Source organism: Schistocerca serialis, chromosome 5 (assembly GCF_023864345.2).
Source record: "Schistocerca serialis cubense isolate TAMUIC-IGC-003099 chromosome 5, iqSchSeri2.2, whole genome shotgun sequence".
Taxonomy (NCBI): Eukaryota; Metazoa; Arthropoda; class Insecta; order Orthoptera; family Acrididae; genus Schistocerca; species Schistocerca serialis.
This window is the reverse complement of record NC_064642.1, coordinates 600,896,110-600,918,749: the sequence shown is the minus strand read 5'-3', so window position 1 is coordinate 600,918,749 and position 22,640 is coordinate 600,896,110. Positions and strand designations below refer to the sequence as shown.

General features: G+C 44.0%; 1 protein-coding gene across 3 annotated transcripts in view; it reads right to left on the bottom strand.

Annotated features, from left to right (window-relative positions):
- LOC126480748 (alpha-tocopherol transfer protein-like) overlaps window positions 1-22,640 on the bottom strand; it is a 266,272-nt gene that overhangs the window by 94,222 nt on the left and 149,410 nt on the right. For 2 of the 3 annotated variants that reach the window (XM_050104029.1, XM_050104027.1), the window contains exon 2: window positions 1,130-1,294. In XM_050104029.1, the coding sequence (XP_049959986.1) occupies window positions 1,130-1,268 (139 nt within the window). In that variant the 5' untranslated portion in view covers window positions 1,269-1,294. Of the gene's footprint in view, window positions 1-1,129; window positions 1,295-6,262; window positions 6,512-22,640 lie in introns of those variants that run through there. The other variant, XM_050104028.1, reaches the window with a different exon arrangement.

The following is a 22,640-nucleotide window of genomic DNA, read 5'->3' as shown; positions in this document are numbered from 1 at the left end:
GAAGGTTTATTGGGGAATGGCAACCAATTCTTCATGGAGATCTGCACTGAGGAGAGGTATCGACATCGGTCGGTGAGGCCTGGGACGAAGTCGACGTTCCGAAACATCTAAAAGGTGTTCTATAGGATTCAGGTTAGAACTCTGTGCAGGCCAGTCCATTACCGGGATGTTATTGTCGTGTAACCACTCCGCCACAGGCAGTGCATTATGAACAGGTGGTCGATCGTTTTGAAAGCAGTAACCGCTATCTCCGAATTGCTCTTCGACAGTGGGAAGCAAGAAGGTGCTTAAAATATCAATGTGCTGTGATAGTTCCACGCAAAACAACAAGGGGTGGTAGCCTCCTCCATGAAAAACACGACCACACCATAACACCGCCGCCTCCGAATTTTGCTGTTGGCACTACACACGCTGGCAGATGACGTTCACCTGGCATTCGCCATAAGCACACCTTGCCGTCGGATCGCCACATTGTATACCTTGATTCTTCACTCCACACAACGTTTTCCCACTGTTCAAACGTCCAATATCTATGCTCCTTGCACCAAGCGAGACGTCGTTAGGCATTAACCAGCGTGATGTGTGGATTATGAGCAGCCGCTCGACCATGAAATGCAAATTTTCTCACCTCCCGCCTAACTGTCATAGTACTTGGAGTGATCCTGATTCAGATTCGAATTCCTCTGTGATGGTCTGGATAGATGTCTGCCTATTACACATTACGACCATCTTCAACTGTCGGCGGTCTCTGTCAGTCAACAGACGAGGTCGGCCTGTACGGTTTTGTACTGTACGTGTCCGTTCAAGTTTCCACTTCACTATCACATCAGTAACAGTGGACCTAGGGATGTTTAGCAGTGTGGAAATCTCGCGTACACACGTATGACACAAGTGACATCCAATAACCTGACCACGTTCAAAGTCGATGATGTCCGCGGAGCGCCCCGGTCTGTTGTCTCACGATGTCTAATGAATGCTGAGGTCGCTGGTATGGAGTACCTGGCAGCAGGTGGAAGCGCAATGCACCTAATATGAAAAACGTATGTTTTTGGGGATGTCCGGATACTTTTTGTCACATTGTGTGTGTGTGTTCGGACAGTTGTCAATATAGAAGTCTGGTGCCACTTACCTATATTCTTCGGCAAGTGTGGTTGCAGGTTGAGCCAGTTCCGTAGAGACGAGACAGCCTGCTGTATGTTCTGCTCTGTCGTCCCCAGCTGTTTGCGCACAAACGCAACGTCCTCGGCGGTGGCAGCCCCCAGAGACATCCTCAGTGCGCTGAGAAATTTCGTATCTGAGGGCAACACATGTATCATGCGTCAATCTCTCCTCTCCTCCGCTATGCTGATGTGCCAATGGAGAAATTTGTGAAGCATATTGCGATACTTCTTACAGATCATACATTTAAATTGCAATAAATAGTGAAATAACAAGAAATTATAATGAAATCTGCAATACTGAGCACTCGCCAACTAAAAATCACGATACGTTCATCAAAGTAAGTCCTCCTCAACGTTAATATACTACTTTTAAGCCGTTGTGTCCTGACGGTTGATATTTGTGTTCGAAATTTCCTTTAGTGTTTTTTTATTCTACATTACAGTATAGTTTGCCGTTTCAATGTCTGCTTAGAATCTACGTTTAGGTTGATCCAGGAACTACGACGTAGGTGTAGCAGTATTCTGTTCAAGTCGGCATGCTTGAAATCGGTCAGTTCCCTTACTTCTCGCCCTTGAGGTGCTTGGTATCGTTGAGTATTGACAGGAGATTCACCTGCCACTATCACTTTATGGACATTTGACCTTACTACAGTGGTTGCGGCTTGTGGGAGTATTCCACTGGCAGCCGCGTATGTGCCAGTGCGAGAGTTATGGCGGTGGAGTGGAAACACACACCTAAAGTAGTCATCTTGATGGTGGGGTTCCAGGACGACCGCCGAAATCAAGCATTCCGATGGTCTAGGACCCATCACAATCAACTCTGTATGGAGCAGGAAAGTAGCTTACCGTGCAAATATCTTACCCATCAGAAATGTCACGGCTTAGCCATGTTATTTGTGCTGTGCAATAGCATTTGCAACTCTTAAATAACGTTTGTACATCACTATCAACCGTTAGAATACAAAGGTTTAACTTGACATCATAAATTAAATGTAGAGCCAAAGGCGTCTGTTCTTAAACGCAAAATCAGACACACTTGATATTAGTCGACTTTAGCGCCACCTACCGTGAATGATAAGCAGTGGTTTGAATAAACCGTGCGTATCTTTTGTTGTAGAATGCGAATACACAATGAAAACTGGGTTTACCATTCTAAAATATAAAGTTGATCCCGACCCCGCAGGAGACTTAGTCAGAATAGACAGATACCCCGTTCACAAATATTAATTTTTAAGCTAGAACATTTCTTTTTTCGTGATACTCAGTTGTCTCTAGTTTGAAAAACACCCCGTATAAGAATAAACACAATTAAAGCTTATAAAGGCTTAATCAGTGTGAACTAACAATACTGCGGTCAGCAGCACAGGAAATCACGAATGATACAACCTGTTACCCAGGTCATCGCCGTTTTCTTTCATTTTGAAAGCAGTAAGAGAAGAAAGTTCCAAAATAGGAATGTATGATACCAAAGCAAATGATGAAGTATTAGCTGAAATTAAGGATGAATTTCCAGAGAAGACAAAGATTAGATTAAATGATACAGGGTGATAGTTAATAACAAATAAAAGAACTATTTTAGATAACACTATAATGGTGTAGTAAACTCATAAGAAGCACAGTGGATATGGCGCAGGAGCATTTTTCCTAGGAATGAAGAACACATATCATGGCAAAAACAAACAAGGTATTAGAAATGGTGTTATTGAAATAATTTTTGTACAACAAACTTTGTTAGCAGACATTGAAACTCAAGAAGTAACTGAGATTATGCTCACGATACACAGCACTGCAGAGAAATGAAACGGACAGTGAAAACTAGGAGAAGAAAAACTAGAAACAAATGACATGCAGTTTTACAGAAGGAAACTATTTAAGCGAATAACTATACTACGAAAAGAACGCACGGGGAAAGTACGAGTGTACAGACATCTTTAGAGAACCCTTACAAAAATGGCAGCAATGAATCCAGAAACCACTTCTACACCTACATCTACATTTATACTCCGCAAGCCACCCAAAGGTGTGTGGCGGAGGGCATTTTACGTGCCACTGTCATTACCTCCCTTTCCTGTTCCAGTCGCGTATGGTTCGCGGGAAGAACGACTGTCTGAAAGCCTCCGTGCGCGCTCTAATCTCTCTAATTTTACATTCGTGATCTCCTCGGGAGGTATAAGTAGGGGGAAGCAATATATTCGATACCTCATCCAGAAACGCACCCTCTCGAAACCTGGCGAGCAATCTACACCGCGATGCAGAGCGCCTCTCTTGCAGAGTCTGCCACTTGAGTTTATTAAACATCTCCGTAACGCTATCACGGTTACCAAATAACCCTGTGACGAAACGCGCCGCTCTTCTTTGGATCTTCTCTATCTCCTCCGTCAAACCGATCTGGTACGGATCCCACACTGATGAGCAATACTCAAGTATAGGTCGAACGAGTGTTTTGTAAGCCACCTCCTTTGTTCATGGACTACATTTTCTAAGCACTCTCCCAATGAATCTCAACCTGGTACCCGCCTTACCAACAATTAATTTTATATGATCATTCCACTTCAAATCGTTCCGCACGCATACTCCCAGATATTTTACAGAAGTAACTGCTACCAGTGTTTGTTCCGCTATCATATAATCATACAATAAAGGATCCTTCTTTCTGTGTATTCGCAATACATTACATTTGTCTATGTTAAGGGACAGTTCCCACTCCCTGCACCAAGTGCCTATCCGCTGCAGATCTTCGAAGAAGTGGTAGTCTATGGAAACAATTGCACTCGCAGATAAACGATGGAGTAGACACAAGTAGGTGGCAGTGAGTACTGTTGGTAAATCATACGAATCAAGGAGCGTTCTGTCATTCGCTACAGTTGCGCAATTTTGAGGAAAAAGGATGTCTTATAAATCAGCTACCGGAATCCCAAAAAAAGAAACCCTTAAGTCATCTAATGTATCTTATTTAGAGAAATATCACATGATGTGTGCAACGTATAACTCACGGGGATGATTTTAGACAGTATGTGAAATAGGGTTCTGTGAACTAACAATAATGTGGTCAGCAGCACATATGATGTGATAATTTACAGATTGTTGTTTGTTTAAAAGACCATTCTAGGCATTAACCTCATAAGATTAAAGGGAACTATAGAAAACGTAATGCTTAAATAGAAATCTATATTTTCTTCCCCCGTTCTTCGTCTAATCATCGTTGTCGTCTTAAACATAACGATGTAGTGCAACATGTAGTATAGTGCAAAAGCAATTAAAATATTTTTACTTATATTTTGTGAAATCATATTGTGGTATTCCATTAACAATACCAATACACTGTCTATAGCGTTTAAATACCTTCGATAAGGGTAGTGGACAGAAACTGCGGAGTAATCTATATAGAGGCATTAAAAACTGGAAATAACGGAAGACGTTTAATAAAGGAAAACAAGTGGAGGAAAAGAACTGCCAGATGTTTTCGACGGGGCGTGCATAATAAAGGATGCCTCAGATGCAACGGGGAATGGACGTATGATCAGTGGATGAAAAATATACCACCTAATGCAAGACATTACAATGAAACACCGTACTGAAAACCTAAGACAGTGACAGGAAAGAATAAAGAAGGTAGTGATTGATACACTTGTCCGTAGGGCGATGATGTGGTGATGACGTTACGTATACTTTTCGAGGAAGACCGAAGAAAGTAAATGATGTATTATGCTTATTCATTACGGATATTTTAGAACCGTGACTGTATATTGAATGTAAATAAGTTATTCACAACTGCAACCAGTCACGTTTTTGAATAATAATGCTTTATTCCATGAACCGGTTTTCGAACCTTTTCAAGTTCGTCTTCAGATGGTTTCGGGAGGATCCGGGAAGCTACATCATTACTGGTAGTAGCATAATGCTGAGTGCTGGTTTGCGACAGTACAGGCGCCTTTTTTCGGATCTGTCTGCCTCCATTTTGATGTCCAGAACACTTTCACATAAACTATATTAGTTTACAATTTGACAGAGACACTTTTCCAGCATCCAGCAGGCGCTTTACATCATCTGAAGATGAACCTGAAAAGGTTCGGAAAACTGTTCATGGAATAAAGCATTATTATTCAAAAAAGTGACTGGTTGCAGTTTTGTATAACTTATTTACATAAATAATGTATGTGCAGGGATATCAGCAGGACGTACTTAAACTAATTCGTGGAAATAACTGTTGTTCTAAGGAAACTCCTGTTATCTTGTTATCTGAACTGGGCTTCAAAGCTTGATCCAAAGACAGACATAAAAGTGATAAAATGTATTTAAATACTGCAAAAATAAATTTGTAAGCAAGATATATAGTTTCGTGTGATGTGAAAGGGAAGCAAAAAGAAAGGTTTTTGTGTGTTTTACTGCTGTGATCACCAGTCCGGAGACTCTATGCAGTTATTGACGCAAGTGTATCTCTGTTTAACGACTTCAACCTACATCCATTTTAATCAAACACTTCCTTACTATTCTGACGATTGCGTGACGCCTTCAAATGCGTCTTGTCAACCGATCCCTTATACTATTCCAGTAGTGCTATAATTTTCTTTTTTTCTCCCCGATTCGATTCAATATCTCCTCCTTAGATGTTCTATCTAACCATCTAATTTTCAGCATTATTCTGCAGTGTCATATTTGACTACTTGCATCCTCTTTTTGTCTGAACTGTTATTGATCGTCCAAGATTCACTTCCGTAAAAGGTTCACTCCAAACTCCTTCAGAAATGCTTCCTAACTTTCAAACTGGTATTCGATGTTAACTTGTCCCTACGTACGAATTTTTTTACGTTTGCTATTTTTAGTGTATACTTCGTATCCTATCCTACCTCGGATATCTTTAGTTGTATCCTGCCGAAATGACAGAACTAATGAATGACAAAATTAATGGCATTTGACGTAGGGACGTTAATAACTGCGCACAACTAGTCACAAGCTTAGCTGCTTGACTAAGCAGTTTTAAAATGAACTTAAAAGTGTAGTGTAGATGCCGAAGACGGTAAGAAACGTATCAGAACCCACCGCACAATTGAAACTGAAAAGTCCGCTTACCGCCGAGTAGCAAGCAGAACCTGGATACTTACGTCAGCAGTGAAGACGCAACTCTTCTGCTCAGCAACGGAGAACGAAATGGACGATCGTCATGCCACAGAACGCCGTTTCAAGCCCGAAGGGAGAATTCCAGCGCCAGTAGAACTTTTTCACTCGCGCGATAACACTTCCACGAATCTACAGGTCGTCAGCGGCAGGCGTAATCCAGACGGCGGAGCAGGGCGAAAGCGCGTAGAGGAGCTAACCGCAACCACAGCGATGGCCAGACGTGCAATGCGCTCTTCCGCCGCGGCGGTCCCTGACGCCCTCGTCGGCGTATTACGTAACGGCCGGTTCGGAACTGTACAGCTAGCCCTGAGTCCTGCCGGTAATGACGGCTATGAAGCCACAGGAAGTGTGCTGTAGCATTTCCCGTAGCGTGGCGTCCAACCCACGCTAATACTCGCTTCTGCACTGGCGTCACTTGCGTCTCCTGCAACGCAATGTAAGAATCCTTACGCGCCTCAAGCCTTAACAGTGGCAGTGGAAAATTTTTTATATTTCCTCACAGCCCATGATTATCAGAACGCTCTTTCTCGATTTAAGGCCTATGTTCCGTAGTAGCAGCCCTCATTGGCCGCGCTAGTCAACCTTCAATTCGTTTCTTGCTTGGTCCAAGTGGTTTTAGCTTCCAAGGTAGCAGAATTCCACAGCTTCGCCTACTTTGTGATCCACGGTTTTATGTTAAGCTTATTGCTAATCTAATTTTTGTTACAAATATTTACTATCAAAAACAGTCTTGATCAAAATTTATTTATTACGGTAACAGGTTTCGGCTAATACTGTGGTCATCTTCAGACCTATAAGTCGTATACAAAGCTTTAATTAGAGGATTACATACATTAAAGAAAATACATAAATTTATAAACCTATAAAACGATGAATTACCAATGAGTAAGATCCTCCTTCTGCTGGAGAATCACTACTGGAGAAACCAGTGCATGTCTTACTATATATAATGGAGGCCCCACCCACTTCTGACGGAATCATGTCACTAGTAACCAATGGGTTATAGGTCGAATAACAATGTAAAATTTCTTAGTCAAGAGAACATTGTCAAGGTCAATTAAGAAGCGTTAAAAATATTTAAACGTGTAGGACAAATGAACTTCGTTTTGACGGTACGTGGGTTGCCCTCTCATGGCCTGTTAGTGAACCATTGTTGCCATGTTGAAGTTGGACGCCATTCCAAAGAAGAGGCAGCAGGCTTCTTTCCACCGAAATTGTAAAGTCGACAGGCAAACTAGTGGTTGCCATGGTGAGGATAAACGCCAGTGAAAAGATGTGGCAGCAGGCTTCTATCTAACGAAGTTCTTTTTTCCTTTTCTTCCTTTTTTCTTTCTTGACAATGTTCTTTTATTTTACATTGTTATTCGACCTATAACCCATTGCTTAGTAATGACATCATTTCATCAGAAGTCGGTGGAGCCTCCATTATATATAGTAAGACGTACACTGGTTTCTCCAGTAGTGATTCTCCAGCAGATGGAGGTTCTTACTCATTGGTAATTCATCGTTTTCTGGCTTTATACCTTTATGTATTTTCTTTAATGTATGTAGCCCTCTAATTAAAGCTTCGTATACGACTTATAGTTCTGAAGATGACCACGGTAGTTGTTGAAATCGGTTACCGTAACAAATAAATTGTGATCAAGACAGTTTTTGATAGTAAATTTTTGTAACACATTGATCACTGTTCACTCCCATAATGTATTCAAAAGTAATCAATTTCTGTTACTTCTTATTACGTTGGCCTTTATTTGGTTTACTCCAGGCCATTTGCCGTGCCCAGACACCATTCCATTCAAAATCTCCTGCAATTTGTCCTTCATTTCGATGTCGATAACAATGTCATTAGCGCTGAGCAAACAATACTCGCGTTCGAACGGACGCCAGATTTCCCGATACGCGACAGGCGTTCGATCCGGTATCGAGCCTTTTCCAGCAATCACGTGACATCTGACTGTGCGGTGCGAGTACAAGTGTTACGCGAGAAACTGCGGCCTATGCGCAACAATAGGCTATGATTCTGCTTAAAATTTGACAGTTTCGTGAAATTCGAAAAGAAGCAAATATTACCACTGCGTAACCTCCTGATGTATTTGAATAAATTTGCAGTAAGAGTACTTCTACACTACCGGCATGTATGCATACATTTACGGTCACTTTCAAGTGAAGGTTACAGGCAAAGGCGAAAATGTAGTTGTGGTGTCACCGCCAGACACCACACTTGCTAGATGGTAGTCTTTAAATCGGCCGCGGTCCGTTAATATACGTCGGACCCGCGTGTCGCCACTATCAGTGATTGCAGACCGAGCGCCGTCACACGGCAGGTCTAGAGAGACTTCCTAGCACTCGCCCCAGTTGTACAACCGACTTTGCTAGCGATGTTCACTGACAAAATACGCTCTCATTTGCCGAGACGATAGTTTAGCATAGCCTTCAGCTACGTCATTTGCTACGACCTAGCAAGGCACCATTATCAGTTACTGTTGATATTGATTCATGTACTATCAAGACCGACGTTCTTCATTAACTGATTAAAGTTAAGTATTCCACCAGCTACGTCCGTTTTTCTGAATTCTAATTTCCTTGTCCTGTTCCAGACCTCACGCCAGCCTGCGTGAGCTAAAACGCGTGCCTTTTGGCCTCCCCTAGTAACCCGGTGTTGGCTCTCCTGCCAACCAAAACATTGGCGACGAGACAAAACCGCGTTCTTATCGATATTGCTCTGATTTACTTGTGTAATGGCTTCGCCACAATCTCCCGATGTACTGTTCGAATTTTATCGCTTACAGCAGGGGCGGGCAAATGTTGCACGCGGCTCGTGAGCGCACAGCGCTGCTTGTGTGCTGCTCGCGTGCAATCGTCGACCGGGGCAGTGGTGACAGCCGGCAGGTTGCGGCAGTGTAGTACGAGTACCACGCTAAGCTGCGGACGTTAATGAGAAGCGACCACTACGTAGTGAACGTTGTATTTGAAGTACCGGAAGATGCAGAGTGAATCAAGGAAACGGAGAAGTGGAGATTTGCTATCTTTTAAAAAGGAATGGGAGAATCAATTTTTCTTTGTACAAAAACGTGAAAATTCGAAATGTTTAATATGTGGCAGTATTCTCGCTGGTAGCGGAAGTTTAGTATTGAACGCCATTATAACAAATTTCACAAGGACGAGTACAATTTATTGTCGGATTCTGAGCGTATGGGGGGAAATTGACTGAACTTAAGAAGAGCGATCTGACGATACTACATGAATCTGACGTAAGTTGCTGTTGTCACGAGAGATCTGCGACTTTCTTTTGTCGTGTCTCTCATCTAACTGATTTTGCATTTAATGTAGCACTGTTTTCAATTTTTCAGGACGACAACAATGATAGCCCAGCGGTACGTGCAAGTTATAAGATTGAGCTTAATATAGCGAGAGCTGGAAAACCATTTGCTGAAGGTGAGTTTATAAAGGAGTGCATCAATGACGCTGCTGATTTACTTTGCCCACTGAATGCAAATCAGTTTCGAGCTATCACTCTTTCCCGGCGGACTGTAAGTCGTCGCATAAGTGCCATGGCAGGTGACGTTTACCGTCAATTAAGGAGTGCAGTGCAGGAGTTTATTGCATTTTATATCGCACTTGATGGGTCCACAGATATTTCAGACACCGCGCAAGTCCGCGGCGTGGACACTGCTCTGCACATAACAGAGGATTTTTTAGATATGATATCTTTAAAAAGCACGACCACCGGCGCGGACATCCTAAAAACCGTTGAAGAAGCTGTCGGTTCAGCTGGCTTAAACTGGGAACGTTTGGTGTCAGTGACAACAGACGGAACACCTGCAATGAAAGGGGAACAAATGGGATTTGTTGGATTACTCAGAAAAAAGCTACAGCGTACAGAAGAATCATTGTACAGCATCCACAGTATTTTGCACCAAGAAGTACTCTGTGCAAAAGCAGCAAAACTGGGGGACGTCATGCAAGTGGTTATTCTGGCAGTTAATTATTTGAGATGCCACGGGCGTACACATAGACAGTTTCACACATACTTGGCTGAAATTGGGGAAGAGTACGGTGACATACCTTACCACAGTCAATTCCGCTGGCTTAGCCGCGGTAATGTACTCAAAAGATTTTTTGAGCTGAGAATATCAATAAATCAGTTCTTAAAGGACAAAGGAAAGTACGACCCCAAATTAGAAGATCCAGAGTGGGTTGCCGCCCTTGCATTTTTAGTGGACATTACCGGACATATGAATACACTGTACACAAGTTTACAAGGAGAAAATCAGCTAATTTGTGAAATGCAAGCTTTCACTAGCAAGCTTCATCTGTGGGAAAGACAGCTCTCATCAGGGAACACAGTCCATTTCCCTACTCTGTCTACTGTGCGAGAACAGAATTGCAAAGAATATGTTTCCGTACTTACTGCAATAAAAGAGGAATTTCTCAAGCGATTTGGGGATATATCATATTTATCCCAAGCATTTGAATGGTTCTGTGGATGATATTCATCCCAATTTGCAAATGGAATTAATAGATCTACAGTGTAATTCACGTCTGAGAGACAAGTTCCTTTTGGCAAGACGTGTAATAGACTTTTATCACGACTTTCCACAGCAAGAGTTTCCTCGTCTCCATCGTGAAGCCGCGAATATAATTTCAGTGTTTGGCTCGACATACGTTTGTGAGAGATTTTTTTCTGTTATGAAAATTAATAAGTCTCGGTTAAGAGCAAACATCAGTGATGAAAATTTACGTAACTGTTTGCGTTTGTCTGTATGTAGAAATTTTGTTCCAGACATTAAACGTATTGTAAACTCCGCCTGTGATAATTAAATAAAACGTATCGTAGGTAAAAGGCACTCTTTCAAACCATGATATCTTTCAAGCACTCCTACTAACCTTATTCCTTCATTCAGTAAAGCAAGCTAGGAAACAAACCGCATTACAGAGGAAGGAGTGGAGAGACGGTATGGTGGGGAGGGGAGAGAAGCGGGTGGCTAGCTTGCCCCTGTGTGCACGCAGAACACCTGTTAACTGCACACGTGCAAGTGCACCACACACGTGCAGGATTCCTGCCCGCCCCTGGCTTACAGAATCAGCAGACACAGGCCTTACTGGATGTCCTTGGACAGCTTGTCCAGGGTCAACGGGCAATGCAAAACGATGCGGCAGCCGCCGCTCTACCGCTAACGCAGCCTCAACACGCTGTTGCACCGACTTTTCGACCTTTTGATGCTGCGCTGGAAAACTGAACGGAGTGGTCACGCCAATTTGGATTCCATCTCGCCGCCTTCAGAATTCAAGGTAACGAGCGGCAGCCTTTTTTGTTATCATCAGTCGGCGACCAAATGTACCGTGTGATAGTCAAATTATTTCCCTGATGTGATGCAGCAACTCTGTCCTACGACGAAATTTTGTCTGCATTAGATGCATGTTTCAAAGAATCCGTCAATGTAGTTGCGAAAAGGTATACCTTCTTTCATACAAAACGTACGGCAGGTCAGACTCATAGGGAGTGGGTTGCAACCTTGCAAGGCCCTACTAGGGATTGTGCTTTTGAGTGTCAATGTGGGCTCCCTTATTCAGATACTATGGTCCTTGATGCAATTGCACAGAACGTTTCTGATGTTCGTATATGGGAACAGATTTTGAAACTAGTCAATCCCTCCCTTCAACAAGTGATGGACATATTGGATCGGCAGGACACACTTGACTTTGCTCAGGAATCATTTGAAACTTCACCAGCCATGTGTCAGGTTAACCGGCCCGCCGGGCGAGCTCCACTGAGCAGTAAACAGCCCTCGCGCCTGGCTGCGCCGATGCCGCCAGGCTCTCAGCCACGTGTGCCGCGTAGTCAAGCACATGCAATGCTAAAATCATGCCTGCGGTGCACTTCTAGACATTCGCGTGAGAATTTCCCGTCACGCCAAGCTATTTGCTTTTTCTGTAATAAAAAAGGACATGTTCAGAGTGTTTGCCAGAAAAAGCTCAGATCGGAAACTCGCAACCATTCTTGGCCCTTTGGTTCGCGCCGGATTCGAACCAAGGATACTCAGGCTTGTGAAACTTCGACCATGGAAATTCATGTAGTTCATTCCACTCCACCCAGTGGCACTCTCTCTAACAGTGACTGTGTTCGTCCCACAAATAGTGTGTGTCGACATCGCCGGAAATCCCGTCAAGTCACAAGTGATTATGTACCAGTGTCAGTTCATGTTGCGCGAGACAGTCGCTCTTTTCGTCAGCAGGACAATAAACTTTTTGTAGACTTGGACATCAACGGCAAAGTGATACCATTCCAGCTCGATACCGGAGCTGCAGTCTCACTGATCAATCAAGAAACTTACAAACTGCTGGGCACACCTCCGTAGCGTGCCGCACATGTTAAGTTAACTAGTTATTCAGGTCAAGATATCCCTGTGTCAGGACAGTGCAGCCTTCTTGCAACATACAAAGGACAAACAAAACTTGTGTCATTTTACGTCCTTCGTTCTTCTTCTGCAGTGAACTTGTTTGGTTTCGATTTACTTCAGTTGTTTAACTTGTCTATAGTAAATCAGGTCTTGACAAAATGGTCTTCGTTTGCGGAAGGACAAATGTGTGTTTTTTGCTCGTGACTTGCCCTACCTGGGACATGTACTCAACGCCCAAGGCAGACATCCCAGTCCCAAGCACCTCCGTGTCATACAAGACTTGCCTTCGCCGCATAATTTGAAGTAGCTTCAGAGTGTGCTGGGAAAAATTAATTATTATCACCGTTATATACCACACGCCTCTTCCATTTCAGCTCCGCTTCATCGCATACGCCGTAAAGGTGTTCCGTTCGTCTGGACGACGGAATGCGAACGCGCCTTTCGCCAGTTGAAATCGGCGTTGCTTTCCAATACTTGCCTTACGCCATTCGATCCCCAGAAGCCCCTTTTGTTGATGCTGGATGCATCGGATTTCGGGATTGGTGCGGTGCTTGAACACAAAGATGGATCGCACGATCGCCCTATTGCCTTTGCGTCCAAATTACTCTCGTCTGCGCAAAGAAATTATCACAGATCGAGAAAGAAGCATTGGCTCTCGTATTTGGTGTTACAAAAATTCATGATTTCTTGCAAGGTCATCACCTTACCATCATCACAGACCACAAACCTTTGACATCGCTTTTTCATCCGAACAAGCATGTACCTCCACGTACAGCACAGAAATTCATTCGCTGGTCTATTTTCCTCTCGCAGTACCACTACGATATCTTGTATCGGTCCAGTGCTAAGCACGGAAACGCCAATGCGTTGTCCCGTTTGCCTGTTGCTGATGATAGAGCATTCGATTCCTCCGAACTTGCTTGCATGTTCATTGATTCGGAAACCGATGATGTGGTCGAATCGTTTCCGATTGATTTTCGTCGTGTAGCTACAGCCACAGCTGCCGACCCTTTCCTTGCTACCGTTCTGTGTTTTGTTGCTACGCAATGGCCCTTGCCAAAGTCACGGATTGGGGACCTGTTGGTTCGCCGATTTTTTGCTCACAAGGAGAGACTTTTTCTTCGACGTGGTGTTTTGCTGTTGCGTTCTGATAATGATCAGTCCAGGGTCGTGGTCCCACGTTCGTTACAGTCCTCTGTCTTACAGCTTCTCCACCAGGGACTTTGGGGCATAGTGAGAACGAAACAACTTGCTCGCCAGCACTGTTCTTGGTTCGGAATCGATGATGCGATTACGAATATGTGCTCTTCTTGCATGGTGTGTGCCGAACAACAATCAGCACCACCGCAGAAATTCTTTGCATGGCCAAAAGCCACTTCCCCTAGGATACGCTTACACATCGATTTTGCTGGTCCATTCTGGAATGCTCGATGGTTGGTTGTGGTAGATTCATTCAGTAATTTTCCTTTTGTTGTCCGGATGTCTTCCACGACGTCATCTGCCACCATCCAAGCGTTATCTGCTATCATTTGCATTGAAGGTCTTCCACAGACTATTGTTTCCGACAATGGCCCACAATTCATGTCCGCAGAATTTCAGTCATTCTGCAAGGCCAATGGTATTCAACATCTGACGTCCGCACCGTTTTCGCCACAGTCAAACGGTGCCGGTGAACGATTGGTCAGGACTTTCAAGTCACAAATGTTGAAGTTAAAAGAGTCGCATTCTCTGGAGGACGCGTTATTCCTCTTTTTGTCCTCGTATCGCTCTCAGCCCCGAGATGGTCGCTCGCCGGCTGAGTTGCTCCACGGTCGTCATCATCGAACCTTGATGTCTTTGCTACACCCGCCGCATCAGGTTCCTGTGCAGCGGCAGATATCTGCTTTTGCTCCAGGCGACGTTGTATTTTATCGCACCTATCGAGGTTCACGGCGTTGGCTCGAAGGGCGCATTCTTTGCTGCCTCGGACGCGCTATGTATCTGGTTTTGGGGGCCTCTGGTGAGGTGCGCCGCCATCTCATCCAGCTGCGCCTCTGTCGTCGCATGGGATCTGCCGCTCGCCGTCTGCTTTCAGCGACGGTGCCATCCGGTCAGCGCCCTGGGCACCCATCTACTGGCTCGCCTCAGCCCCAGGTCTTACCGACGCTGCCTTCCATTTTGCCCCATGGCGACGCGCCGCCGCCACCGCCGCCGCCGCCTGTTCTCTCGCCGGCGACGCCCGCAGTGGACGCGTCGCTGCAACCGCCGGGCGCCTCCATGGGTTACGCGCTGCCGATCGCTTCCCGTGACCAGTTGTCCTCCGACATGAAACTCTTGCCCGCTCCGGACCATATGTCGTCTTCGCCCGTCGGGTGCCCCGGCCCGATGGGGGTCGACCCTTCGGCCCCTCCTGTCTCTCTATGGGAGCATACACCGCATGTTGGCGTGCACCCTGGAGCAGGTTTTCAGGCGTTTCCTAGCTCCCCGCGGTCCGAATGGCAGGGTGCGGGTGGCACAGCCTCGCCTGTTGTTAGGCTCCCCACCTCGTCGCATACGTCAACATGGGGTTCTCCCCACGGCGGGCGGAAGCCTTATGCCACAACCGTACGCCGATTTGCGGGGGAGGAATGTGGTGTCACCGCCAGACACCACACTTGCTAGGTGGACGCCTTTAAATCGGCCGCGGTCCGTTAGTATACGTGGGACCCGCGTGTCGCCACTATCAGTGATTGCAGACCGAGCACCGCCACACGGCAGGTCTAGAGAGACTTCCTAGCACTCGCCCCAGTTGTACAACCGACTTTGCTAGCGATGGTTCACTGACAAAATACGCTCTCATTTGCCGAGACGATAGTTTAGCATAGCGTTCAGCTACGTCATTTGCTACGACCTAGCAAGGCGCCATTATCAGTTACTATTGATATTGATTCATGTACCGTCAAGACCAACGTTCTACATTAACGAATTAAAGTTAAGTATTCCACCAGCTACGTCCGTTTTTCTAAATTCTAATTTCCTTGTCCTGTTCCAGACCTCACGCCAGCCTGCGTGAGCTAAAACGCGTGCCTTTCGGCGTCCTCTAGTAACCCAGTGTTGGTTCTTCTGCCAACCAAAACGGTAGTACCACAAAAAAAATATTTGACTAAACTCAGTACAATATTTTGTTTAATTTTAAGAGGTTAATGATTTACCAAGTGTGTAAGAAAACAGAATTTTAAATCTACCTGTACATACCGTTTGAAAACTAGATGGCGGCATTAAGATGAAACAAGTAAGAAAATGGATCAAGAATTAAATACCAAAGAAAACAAATACATCGAGATCAACTGGCTGTAACTGCCATTGTGAGAATAAATTACAACGAGAATACCAGTGTTGGAGATAAAAAGTTCCAGCAGACGTCGCTAGATCGCAGGACGAGCGAATTCTCGAGATTTGGACAGAATCATAATTGCAGTGTGTTACTCCTTCATTAGTTGCCTTTTTACATATGACCAGCACCCTAGAAGGTACAGTATTTTAGTCCCTGTTTCATAGTGAATAAAATCCCTAAGACTGGTCGCGGAGATATTACCAGCAACAGTCACTAGGTCGTGGGCTAATCGAAAGATCGAACAGAACCCGAGATTTCCCGAACTGTGACGTAAACTGTTCGAACAGTTCGAGTCGTGTTCGAACACAGTCCTAAATGTCATTACGGAATCGTGTGAATCATTCGCTTCTGCGTGTGTCCCCACAGCCTCAGTAAACTTGGATGACGATATTTTTCCACCAGACTGTATATACAATAAACCCGTTCTGGAGTGTGTGTTCAAACATGCGGACACAGCAGTAAGCAACTAAAAACATATCACGTAACTAATTGGACTTACCATCAAATAAAGATGATATTTACCTCCAGTAACAAGAGTTACTACATCGTTTTCAGTAATTTAGACATCGCGTACCGTACATAATTATGCAAAGCACAGTCGTCAAACGTCCTCATCTTACATATGAAGGTGCATGACATGAAAGTTCTTATGAGAACAAAAGTGTTACCACGTTATGTAAATGTCACATCCATCTAGAAACACTAATAAAAACAAACCTTGCAATATGTCCTTGAAACAGACTGTTTATACTCATTCAACGAACGTGCAATACGCTTGACAAATTTTGGACTGTCAGTCAGAGAATAAAACAGCAAGGACCTTACAACTATCGATACGACTTCAAGAGTATCTCTGTCGCTTAGTAATAATTATGTGGAAAACATATAAATAAATCGGTGTCGCACATATCAACATTAGAGCATTTTTAGTACATATGTCGAGGAGTATTTCAGGTACTGATCATAAACTATTTACATCTACTGCTATATCTACACGGGTATTCTGCAAATCACAAGCTACTTCACAATAATACTCTTTTGTTCAACTATGGAAGAGCACGCTGAAATATCGGACCCCTCTATCTTTCCGTGTGAGCTCTGATTTCCCTTATATTATTATTATCATCGTTTCTCTCTATGTAGGTCGGCATCAACAAAAAATTTTCACATTCGGAGGAGAAAGTTCGTGAATGAAATTTCGTGAGAATATCCCACCGCAACGAGACACGCTTTTGTTTTTATAATGTCCACGCCAAATCCTATATCATATCCGTGACACTCTCACAATTATTTCTCGATAATACAGAGCGTGCTGCTCTTTTTCAACTTTCTCGATGCACTCCGTTAATCCCATCTGATAAGGATCGCACACCGTGCAGCAGTACTCCAAAAGAAGACGGACAAGAGTAATTTCCGCAATTTCTTTAGTAGATTTTTTTCCATCTTTTTAATGTTCTCCCGATAAATCGCAGTCTTTGGTTCGCCTACCCCACAATATTTTCTGTGTGTTCTTTCCAATTTAAACTGTTCGTAACTGTAATTCATAAGTAATTAGATGAATTTGCGACCTTTAGATTTGATTGATTTATCGCGTAAGCGCAGTTTAACGGATTCATTTTAGCACTCAGCTGCCAATTTTGGCACTGAGCAGTGCAGGCTTTCGTCCTATCGATTCTTCTCCAGTGATCGTACGCTTTCGGTGCTCGTGATGCGGTCGCGAGGTGGCACGCACCGGCAAAGATGATCGACCGAGCGAACGTGCTTAGTGAGGGGCAGTTAGTAAGGGCGTGTGGTTGGTCAGTGGACACGAGAGGCAACTTTGGCGGCAAATACTGCGCTATGGAACCGTTCATTCTGGTAGGCGCGTTTTGGAATGGAATGCTTAGCGAAGAAGGTTGGTTGTCGTTAGATGATTGTATGTTGTTGCGGGTCTTCACTCGTGACCTTCCTTTCCGATGCTGTTGGACACGATACGACTGTATTTACGTCATTCGCTTGAGACATTTTCTCCCCTTCATGTTACAAGTACGATGAACCCGAGACAGATTACTGGTTGATTCTCAATCATGAAATTCTGTGGTTCGCTCCTACGAAACTCTTTGTGCCATTCTGACTGTGGTAATTCGTGTTGGGGTGTGATTGCGACGATATTCAGGTTTAACATTTAAACCTTGGGGCTTACTGTGTATTATTTATTAATCTTACTGTTTAGTCTGTTTCAGAAAGCACTCTGTATTACTGAAAGACCGATGCACCATGGTTATTCCGCCATATCTTTCTGCGGAGTCTTGCGCGTTTGGGTCCATCAAAGACGTGTAATTATTGTAAGACTGATTTATCATTGTATGCCTTTCCTTTAGGTAATCTTACGTCAGTGTGAATTGAATTGCTTGTTAAAAATACCTCGGGTTAGACTGTGATTTGGTTACTACTTGGAGGCAGTGACATTTTGCTGAATGTGTTTTGGTATATCCAATATTGTTCTAAGTGCACTGCCTTGGGTTTATTAGGATAGGATTATTTATTTAAGGAGTTTAATTTGTAGCTTGTTTGTTGTCGTATCTGGACGCGTGATTAATTGGATCGTAATTTATTACTATTTGTTGTATCTCTGAGCTTTGGTTGTGGGTCTCACAAGCGCCTTCGGCCCCTTGCCTGTCTTTCTTACTTAGTAGATTCTAATGTTCCGTTTATGCTCCAGGTACACCAAATAACAGTTGTCTGTTTTGAAGTTAATACTGTCTGAGAGAATATATGTGGATGGAAGTCGGTCTGAAACTTTTGTACCTCGCACTTTTGATCCCGTCGACAATTGGCGGTCGAAGGGGGCAACTGACTGCGGTCCACGTTGCCTGTCGTGTATGGCTTTCGTGTCTGTTCCTGGTTGGCGCCTGGAGCCCAGATATATTTATGAGTTAAGTGTCGTTTACTGGTCGAAGCTTCACAAACGTAAAAGGAAATTATGTATACGTAACTGTTACCTGCACTTTCCAGGCATTAGCTAAGTTGTGTTTCAGATGAAGGACATGCATCTTTAAAGTTGCTTGTTCTGTTTATTCAGTTACAAATGCATTTAGCAAGTGTGCCATTTACTGTCTGTAAGTCAATTTTGTCAATGTTCAGTTTGTCTTCAGTCTAGTCTCCGAGATACTTAACACTGAGAGCATTTCCTTGTAATCGCATTACAATAATCCCGTGAAAACTGCATCAACGTAAATTGGCTTCTGCCATTTATATGAAGTGATTGATCCCTATCATTCTACTGTAAATCATGGCGCAATAATCCCATGAAAGTTGCATTTGCGTAAATCGGCTTTTGCCATCTGATGTGTAACTAGTAATCACTGTAACGACAAACTGTACAGCGAATTGTTATTTAATTCTAGTTTGTTGCTTTTAATGATTGTATCTGTATAAGAATTATTGTCTCAAGGGCAAACTTGTGCCATTCACTTGACAAAATTTTTCATTACAGTTGTTTACATGAATAAAACTGGGTGCAATAAAAGGTGAATGAAGTTCTCTCACTCCCCAAGGTCGAATCCTTCCAGTTCAACCTTTATGGGCGTTTAATGAGTCGCCAATGTATCGCCTCATCATGCACCATACATATATCTTATTTAAACCGTTTTGCAATCGGTTCTGATATTCTGATGACTAGACGATGAAAGATGGCATCACCTGCAAAAGGTCCTAAGACGGCTGCTCATATCGTCTCCTAAATCGTTTATACAGATGAGAAACAGCAGAGGGCCTATGACACTACCTTGGGGAACGCTAGAAATCACTCCTATTTCACTCGAAGACTTCCCGTAGATTAGTACGAACTGTGACCTCCCTAACTGGAAATCACGAATCCAGTCGCATAACAGACGGTATTCCATAAGCATGCAATTGACGTTCAGTATAATATTGTTAATCGATGTATGTAATATAATGCTGAATTTCAAATGTAATATCCTAGTGCCCAAAGAAGAAAAATTAGTGAATATGTGTCCACATTTTAGGATAAACCAAAATGATGACAATTACAGTATGTGACAAACAAGGAGGAACGACGGTAGCAATAAATTGTGGGCAGAAAAACCTTTTTAGTAATTGTACGTCCAATTAGTTGCGTGATTTGTCTTTAGCTGTTTTGCGCTACTGTCCATCGCTACGTTTTCAGATACACTTGAGAATGAGCAGCGCCCGAGACCGCTAAAACTTTTTCACACAATCAGGTGGATACACGTCGTTCTTAGAATCTTATTAACATCACTCTGGATCTAAACCCCTTCTTCCCTTCCCTCCCTCCCTCACCTTTTCTATTATTTTCGTTACTGCTTCCTCGATATATTTACTGTACTTTAGCGGTGAAAAATTGCGTCCATATCTTAGCAGTTTTTCAATCTGTGTGTGCCCTTGTTCTTGACCCTATTGGCACACTCAATGCCAGATTACACCCGGTAGTCTGCGAAGGTACAAACAGGGACTGGGCCGTTTCCGATAATTACGGGTAAATGCTGTCACTCAGTCGATTCTGTCATGACTTCTAAGTGTCTCGAGTAATAGAGAATCTCTCTACCCCAGTTATCGCCATGAGGCATCAGAAAATGTAGGAGACGATCCCTCACGTCTCTCGTATTAGCGAGACTGTTTTTCTGTATCTGAAGAGTAACCGCCAAGGTCACACGGTGAGCCTCAGCCGCACATCTGAAGCAGGTGAGAACATCCATTGCCATTATATGAGTACATGGCTAGGACAGCTTTCACATCTACTCTCCTGGCCATTCAGATTGCTACACCACGAAGACGACGTACTACAGACCCGAAATTTAACCGACAGGAAGAAGATGCTGTGATACGAAAATGATTAGCTTTTCAGAACATTCACACAAGGTTGACGCCGGTGGCGACACCTACAACTTACTGACATGAGGAAAGTTTCCAACCGGTTTCCCATACACAAACAGCAGTTGACCGGCGTTGCCTGGTGAAACGTTGTTGTGACGCCTCGTGTAAGGAGGAGAAATGCGTACCATCACGTTTACGACTTTCATAAAGGTCGGATTGTAGCCTATCGCGATTGCGGTTTATCGTATCGCGACATTGCTGCTCGCGTTGGTTGAGATTTAATGACTGTTAGCAGAATATGGAATCGGTGGGTTCAGGAGGGTAATACGGAACGCCGTTCTGGTTACCATTGGCCTCGTATCACTAGCAGTCGAGATGACAGGCATCTTATCCGCATGGCTATAACGGATCGTGCAGCCACGTTTCGATCCCTGAGTCAACAGATGGGGACGTTTGCAAGAAAACAACCATCTGCACGAACAGTTCGACGACGTTTGCAGCAGCATGGACTATCAGCTCGGAGACCATGGCTGCGGTTGCCCCCGACACTGCATCACTGACAGGAGCGTCTGCGATGGTGTACTCAACGACGAACCTGGGTGCGCGAATGGGGAAACGTCTTTTTTCGGATGAATCCAAGTTCTGTTTACAGCATCATGATGATCGCATCCGTGTTTGGCGACATCGCAGTGAACGCACATTGGAAGCGTGTATTCGTCATCGCCATACTGGCGTATTACCCGACGTGAAGGTATGGGGTGCCATTGGTTACACGTCTCGCTCACCTCTTGTTCGCACTGACGGCACTTTGAACAGTGAACGTTACATTGCAGATGTGTTAGGACCCGTGGCTCTACCCTTCATTCGATCCCTTCGAAACCCTACATTTCAGCAGGATAATACAGGACCACATGTTGCAGGTCCTGTAGGGGACTTTCTGGATACAGAAAATGTTCGACTGTTGCCATGGCGAGCTCATTCTCCAGATCTCTCACCAACTGAAAACGTCTGGTCAATGGTGGACGAGCAACTGGCTCGTCACAATACGCCAGTCACTACTCTTGATGAACTGTGGTATCGTGTTGAAGCTGCATGCGCAGCTGTACCTGTACATGCCATCCAAGCTCTGTTTGACTCAATGCCCAGGCGTATCAAGGTTGTTATTACAGCCAGATGTGGTTTTTCTGGGTACTGGTTTCTCAGGATCTATGCACCTAATTTACGTGAAAATGTAATCACATATCAGTTCTAGTATAATTTATTTGTCCAATGAAAACCCGTTTATCATCTGTATTTCTTCTTGGTGTAGCAATTTTAATGGCCAGTAGTGTAATCGCGGTGTGGGTTGCGAAGGGGCTCCATCGTGGCTGTAAATCTCCGGAAACTGCATCCACTTGATACGACGCCTGCCAGCTGAAATGTTACCCATGACCCGTGGTCCACAGCCCTGCGTGTCAGCTGTTATGTGGTGGCTACCCCCGGTTATGAAAACCGAGGTGCTGGGCCATGATGACACGGAGAAAGACGCCACGCCAAGTGTATCTTTTTATCTGGCTTAATGCTTTTAGATAGAATTTCGTTAAGAAATTGAGTTCCTAAACGCATAGCAATCGATCTGTAGACTTTCCCTGGAGATTTTTTACTATTCCACGCCCATAATTCATGAAGGAAATGGTACGACAGAAACACAGCAGTTGAATAGGAAGTACGAACACATACTTTAATATACAACTTGGTCTTAGATATAGGATCTGTGTGTGGTCCGCACACAGA